General features: G+C 54.4%; 1 protein-coding gene across 1 annotated transcript; it reads right to left on the reverse strand.

Annotated features, from left to right (window-relative positions):
• Positions 1-825: 825 nt before the first annotated feature.
• Positions 826-6,426, reverse strand: LOC127122195 (uncharacterized). Its single transcript, XM_051052572.1, has 2 exons — positions 1,967-6,426; positions 826-1,327 (listed from the first exon to the last, which is right to left on the reverse strand). Exons 1-2 carry the CDS (start codon positions 6,424-6,426, stop codon positions 826-828), a joined length of 4,962 nt encoding a protein of 1,653 aa, XP_050908529.1.
• Positions 6,427-6,813: the final 387 nt, after the last annotated feature.

Raw genomic sequence — 6,813 nt, forward strand, 5'->3', positions numbered from 1 at the left:
GCTGACCGAGGACAACGCCTACCTACGGGCTCAGGTTGAGTCTCTCGAGGGAAAGGTCCGTCCTCTGGCAGATGAGACCGAGGAGGAACGCGCCTTTGGCTCGCGCGGTGAGCTGCTAGGGCATATCCGGACTCTCAACCAAGATCTTGTGGCCTGCTTCAAAGAGGGTTTCGACAATGCTGTCGAGCAGCTCGGGCTTCTGAACCCTGAGTTGGTGACGGAAGGGTCGGCCTATAACTGCTGCGTCCGGGATGGTGAGATCATCTGCCCGTTTGAAGTGGAGGAGGAGCTGGGGGGAGAAGAAGAAGAAGAGGATGAAGAGGAGCTCCGAGCGGAGTCTTAGTTTATATGTTTTTCTTATCATGGCCTGCGTGCCTCATGTATTTTGGCCTTCGGGCGTTGTAATATGGCCTTCGGGCGTACTTGGCTTCGGCCGCCTTTGTCGTTTCTAATGTATGAATATTTTTGTTACCGTTCATTGTGCTCGTTTGTGTTTGATATTTGTTTGCATGAATTCGTACTCTGCTCGACTTTGTTAATCTCCTCGGTTTAGGGAACCGACGAAGTGTCGGGCTTTGTGCCCGTGGGTATCGAAGCCCGGGTCCGTTGTTCGAACCCTGGTCCCGAGGCTTGGGTCCTCCCATCGCGAGCTGGGTGCCCTGCCAGTCTTGGTACTTCGACGTTGGGTCTTGGTCAAGATCCCAACCGTCGGGGAGGGTTGTGTTTGTTGTGTGACCCCGGATCGTTCCCGGGTCTCGTGGTTCCTCCCTGGGGTTTTGGGGACGAAGAGCGTGGCCGTACCTGCCACGTCTCCCCGTGGCGTACTTAGCTGTAATATTGTCTAAGTTTTTCTGCGTTCCATGGTCGAGCGAGTTGTTCTCCTTGTAGGTTTTCTAGGTAATAGGCCCCGTTGCTCGTTTTGTCGCGGACGCGGTAAGGGCCTTCCCAGTTGGCCGCCAGTTTGCCCTCTCTCGGGTTTTTCTGGTTTCTTCTGAGGACCAGGGTGCCGACCTGGAACTCTCTTTTTATGACTTTCGCGTCATGACGTAGTGCTATCTTTTGTTTGAGGGTTGTTTCCCGGAGAGCTGCTTCGGAACGTATCTCCTCGACTAGGTCGAGCTCGGCTCTAAGGGTTTCATCGTTCATTTCCTCGTCTAGGGGCTCCTCTGTCCTCCTCGTTGGCGTCCGTATCTCCACCGGGATGACTGCCTCGGTGCCGTAAGTTAGTCGGAACGGGGTTTCCCCGGTGGTAGAATGCGGTGTCGTGCGGTAGGCCCATAGGACGCTATGTAGCTCCTCGACCCATGCCCTCTTTGCCTCGCCGAGTCTGCGTTTGAGGCCACGTAAGATTACCCTGTTGGCCGCCTCTGCTTGCCCGTTCGTCTGCGGATGCTCGACAGACGTGAAATGCTGTGTGGTGCCCAGGCTGGCGATGAAGTCCTGGAATCCTCCGTCCGTGAATTGTGTCCCGTTGTCTGTGACAAGTGCCTGGGGTATACCGAACCGAGCGAGGATGTTGCGTTTGAAGAACCGGAGAATGTTCTGCGCGGTTATTTTAGCCAGTGCCTCCGCCTCGATCCATTTGGTGAAGTAATCCACCCCGACGATGAGGTATTTATTCTGATATGATCCGGTGACGAAGGGTCCGAGGATGTCCATGCCCCACCACGCGAAGGGCCATGGGGAAGACAACGATCTGAGGTCGTTCGGGGGTGCGAGGTGCATGTCGGCATGTCGTTGGCATTTGTCACATCTTTTGACGTGCTCTTTCGAATCGTTTTGCATGGTCGGCCAGTAGTAGCCTGCTCGAAGGGCTTTTCGTGCGAGCGATCGTCCGCCGAGGTGTTGAGCGTTAATTCCCCGATGTATCTCTCCAAGTATGTCGGGGACTTTCTCTTCCTCGACGCATTTGAGTAGTGGGATGGAGAATCCTCTCCGGTAGAGTTTGCCTTCGAGGAGTACGTACGAGCATGCGCGTCGTTTGACAATGGCCGCCTCTTTCGGGTCAGCCGGGAGTTCGTCTCGTGTGAGGTAATTGTAGATGGGTGTCATCCAACAGTGGGCATCTCCAATAGCGTTGACCTCGAGTGGAGGCGGTAGTTTGTCGATGCTGGGCCGCGGGAGAATTTCTTGGATTACTGATTTATTCCCACCCTTTTTCCTCGTGCTGGCTAGTTTCGAGAGAACGTCTGCCCGTGTGTTGTGCTCGCGGGGTATGTGTTGAACTTCCCATTTTTCAAATCTATCAAGTTTTTCTTTGACGAGGGACAAGTACCCGAGGAGGTTGTCGTTCTTGGTTTGGTATTCTCCTCGCACTTGTGAGGCCACGAGCTGGGAGTCGGTGGATATTTTTACCTCTTTTGCTCCCAGGTCGTCGGCTAACCTCAGGCCTGCGAGGAAGGCTTCGTATTCGGCTTGGTTGTTTGATGTTGGGAATGCTAGCGCTAACGATACCTCTATCAGGATCCCTTCTTCATTTTCGAGGATGATCCCGGCCCCGCTGCCTGATGTGCTAGAGGCGCCATCGACGAAGATCGTCCATTTGTGGGCGCTTTCTGCTGGAGTCGGGCAGTGGGTCATCTCCGCGACGAAGTCGGCCAGCGCCTGAGCTTTCAAGGCTTTCCTACTTTCGTATTGTATGTCGAATTCGGAGAGTTCTAATGACCACTTGAGCATCCTCCCGGCCATATCCGGGCGCCCGAGCAGCTGTTTGATTGGCTGGTCGGTCCTCACCTTTATCGTGTGTGCGAGGAAGTAATATCGTAGTCTCCTCGCTGTGTTGATGAGGGCCAGGGCGACCTTTTCGATTTGCTGATATCGGAGCTCGGGACCTTGGAGTGCTTTACTCGTAAAATAGATGGGCTTTTGTCCTTCGTCGGTTTCTCTTATTAGAACGGCGCTGACGGCCTCGGTTGCCACGGATAGGTATAAGTATAGGGTTTCCTTTTCTGATGGCCGTGATAAGACCGGGGGTTGGGACAGAACCTTCTTTAGATGGAGTAGCGCTTGTTCGCATTCATCGGTCCAGTCAAAGGTAGCCTCTTTGCGAAGGAGTCTGAAGAATGGCAATGCGTGCTGGGCGGACTTGGCGATGAAACGGGAGAGTGAGGCGAGCACTCCATTGAGTGACTGGATCGATTTTTTGGTTTTTGGGGTCGGAAACTCCGAGAATGCCCGGCATTTGTCGGGGTTGGCCTCGATCCCTCTTTCGGTGAGATAGAAACCGAGGAACTTGCCTGCCCGGACTCCGAACGTGCATTTCTCGGGGTTGAACCTCATTTTACACTGTCTCGCCTGCTCGAATACCTTCGTAAGGTGTCGAGCATGGGTTACCTCCTCGTGTGATTTGACGATCATGTCGTCCATGTACACTTCGAGCATGTCCCCTATTTCGTCCTTGAAGACTTTGTTCATCATGCGTTGGTATGTAGCGCCAGCGTTCTTGAGCCCGAACGGCATCACGTTGTAGTAGTAATTGCCCGTTGGGGTCATGAACGCTGTGTGTTTCTTGTCTGCGGGCGACATAGGGATCTGGTTGTATCCACTATATGCGTCCATGAAGGACAAGAGTTTAAAACCTGCAGAGTTGTCAACGAGCGAGTCTATATTAGGGAGGGGGAAAGCATCTTTCGGGCAAGCCCTATTAAGATCAGTATAATCAACACACATACGCCATTTTCCATTATTTTTCTTAACGAGGACTACATTAGAGAGCCAGGTTGTGTACTGGGCTTCAGAAATAAAATTTGCCTCTAAGAGGTCTTTTACAGCTCGCTCGGCAGCCTCTGCCTTTTCGGGCGATTGCTTGCGTCTACGCTGTGCTATGGGCTTGGCTGCCCGGTCTACAGCTAGCTTATGACACGCGATCTCGGGGTCCAGCCCGGGCATTTCTGCGGCATTCCACGCGAAGAGGTCGGAGTTCTCTTTGAGGCATGCTACTAGCTCTTCTCTTGTTTCCTCGGGTAGTCCCTTACCTATCTTCACCGTCCTTTCCGGATCGTCCCCAAGAGGAATGAGTTCGAACTCCCCGTCGGGGATTGGTCGGACCGGGTGTTCGAGAGAGCGTTCCTTGGGGAACCTCCCCTCTCCGGTCTCGTCCAGCCCGATGCGACAGTCGAGGTCGATGGCGTTGACTCCTCGGGCAGGATCCTCGGTCTTGAGTTTTTTGTTGTTGCAGTTGCTCTTCGTGCTGACTACGGCCTGTCCTTTTACTGCGGCGTCGTAGCATCGCCGGGCTGCTTCGATGTCACCATGGATGGTGACCACACGTCCCAATTTGGTGTAGTATTTCATCTTCAGGTGGACGGTGGATGGGACCGCAGTGAGTTCGGCCAGCGTCGGGCGTCCAAAGATGCAATTGTAGAGAGACGGACAGTCTACGACCAGGAATTGGATTTTGACTTCCCTGGCCGTTTCTTGTTCGCCGAAAGTGACGAGGAGCTCAACATATCCCCACGGTCTGGTTGTTGCTCCGTTGAATCCTTGGAGATCTGATCCGACGTAGGGGGCTAAGTTGGTCTTGTCTAGCTTCAGAGTCTTGAAGAGGTGGACGTACATGATATCCACTGAGCTGCCTTCGTCGACCAGGATGCGTCGTACGTCGAATCTGGCCATCTTTGCTCTAATCAATAGTGGGATGGCCGAGTTCGGGGATCCGCCCGGGAGTTCCTCCAGGAAGAAGGATATTGGGTTGGATTTTCCCCGGTATTTTGTCAATGTCGCTTTCTGCTCGGGGGCAGTCAGTAGGAGTTCGTCGAACTTGCGTTTGACGGAGAGGGTCGCGGATTCCCCGTTAGTTCCTCCTCCTGATATCACCAGTGTGGTAGGGAAGTCTTCCCAGGGGCTGAGTGCAGTGATCTTGCCCTCGGGCAATGGTTCGGGGGGGAAGAAATCTTCCGGTCGTGACACGCAGAGGGCCACTTGATAGGGAGAGTTGTCGGGGGGTGTGTTTTCCCGGGGTCTCTTCTTCTCTGGCTCGTCGTGTCTGGGAGCTTCGTTCTTCCTCGTGTACTGCTTCAGGTGCCCTTCTTGGATTAAAATTTCAATCGCATCTTTCAGGTGGACGCAGTCTTCGGTCACGTGTCCGTGACTTCTGTGGAACCGGCAGTACTTTGATTTGTCGGTGTGGGGCTTTGGTGCAGACGGTTTTGGGAACCTGACCCTGCCCTGCTTAAATTCAGAGTTGATACATTCTGCGAGGATACGCTCTCGAGGAGCCGTCAGTAAGGTGTACTCGCTATATCTGCCCGCGGGGCCTCTTCCTTCCCGGAGCTCGCGAGGTCTTTCTTCTCTTCGTCTGTCTCCGTTGCGACGGGAAATGCTCGTGTCCTCGCGTTTTGAGTGCTCGGTCTCCCCAGCGTTACGTCCGCTGCGGGCATTGTGTGCCACCTGCTTTTCCTCGTATCTGATGTAGGCCTGGGCTTTATGCAGGAGCTCGTTTAAGGTGCGGGGAGGCTCGATCCCTACGGCTCTGCTAAGTTCACTGCCGGGTAAGAGACCTCTCTCGAGGAGATACTTCTTCATGTGCTCGGTGGTATCTACCTCGACAGCTTCCTGGTTGAATCGCTCGATGTATGAGCGCAGCGTTTCATTCTTCTTCTGCACTATGGCTTCAAGGGTCGCCTCAGTCTTGGGGTGACGACGGGAAGCTGTAAAGTGCCGGGTGAACATGGACCTCATGACTCTCCATGACGTAATGGACTCAGGGGCCAAGCTTTTGTACCAGGCCATGGCCCCTTTCCTGAGGGTCGTTGAGAACAGTCGGCATTTGAGGTGCCCGGTTATATCATTGCGGTAGTCGAGCATCGCGTTGACGTTGTCGACGTGATCGTCGGGATCTGTAGTCCCGTCGTACACAGCTAGGTTTGGCGGTTTCTCCATGCCTTTGGGGAGCGGGGCTTCCATTATTGCCCGAGATAGGGGGCAATGCAAATCTTCCTCGTCGCTCCTTAAGGGAGACAGTTCGTTGTTGTCGGGGCTGTGCCCGCGCCTTGGTGATGTTCTCGCTCGACCACCGTCACGATGGGCGCGTGCCCTGCTGGCGTGGGGTTCGGGAGAGCGACGTCCTCGCTTCTTCGTTGGCTCCGGACGTTGTTGTATCCTACTCACCGGCTGGGGCCGGGCCTCTTGTCGTTCGGCTTCGAGGGCCATGATTCGTTCGTGCTGCTGGTGGAGCATAGAACCGGCCTGATTGAGGGCATTCACCATGGCAATCATTACGGCGTCTCCTTCAACGGGAACGGGAATGGGATGAAATGTCTCTGCCCCTAAATTGTGGGCGTGAGGGACATCTCCGTTGTTTTGGGGCTCTGGAGACGGGGTGGATGGATGACCGTCCCGAACGTCCGCCTCATGGGATGGCGGGCCGTCGTCCATGTTGTAGTTGACGAGGGGACGGCTGTGATCGCTATGTTGTTCTCCGGCCATGTTGGAAGGACAGAAATGAATGAGCTTTTGATCCTCGTTTGATGAAGATGGGGATAGCTAGTTCCCACAGACGGCGCCACTGATCTCACCTGATCAGGAGGGCCTTCCAAGGTCTTGGTGAATGGGCCGGAGAATGAAGTGAAAAGGGGGGTGTACCTGCAAAGTGCTCCAATGTTTAAGTCAGAAAAGGTACAGAATGAGGTTATCAGAGTGTGAGTTAGAATACCTGCCCCTTTGCCATGAAAGGGGTATTTATAGTGAGCCCCCAGCGCTGGGCCAAGGCTCCTAATGGGCTGGATTAGCTAGGCCCAAGGAGGAGCTGCCAGGGGACGCGTAAGAAGCGTTAAGACCTAGACCAAAGTCTGCCCCCTGGTCCAACTGCCCCTA

The sequence above is a fragment of the Lathyrus oleraceus genome, chromosome 2 (genome assembly GCF_024323335.1).
Source record: "Lathyrus oleraceus cultivar Zhongwan6 chromosome 2, CAAS_Psat_ZW6_1.0, whole genome shotgun sequence".
In the NCBI taxonomy this organism is placed as follows: domain Eukaryota; kingdom Viridiplantae; phylum Streptophyta; class Magnoliopsida; order Fabales; family Fabaceae; genus Lathyrus; species Lathyrus oleraceus.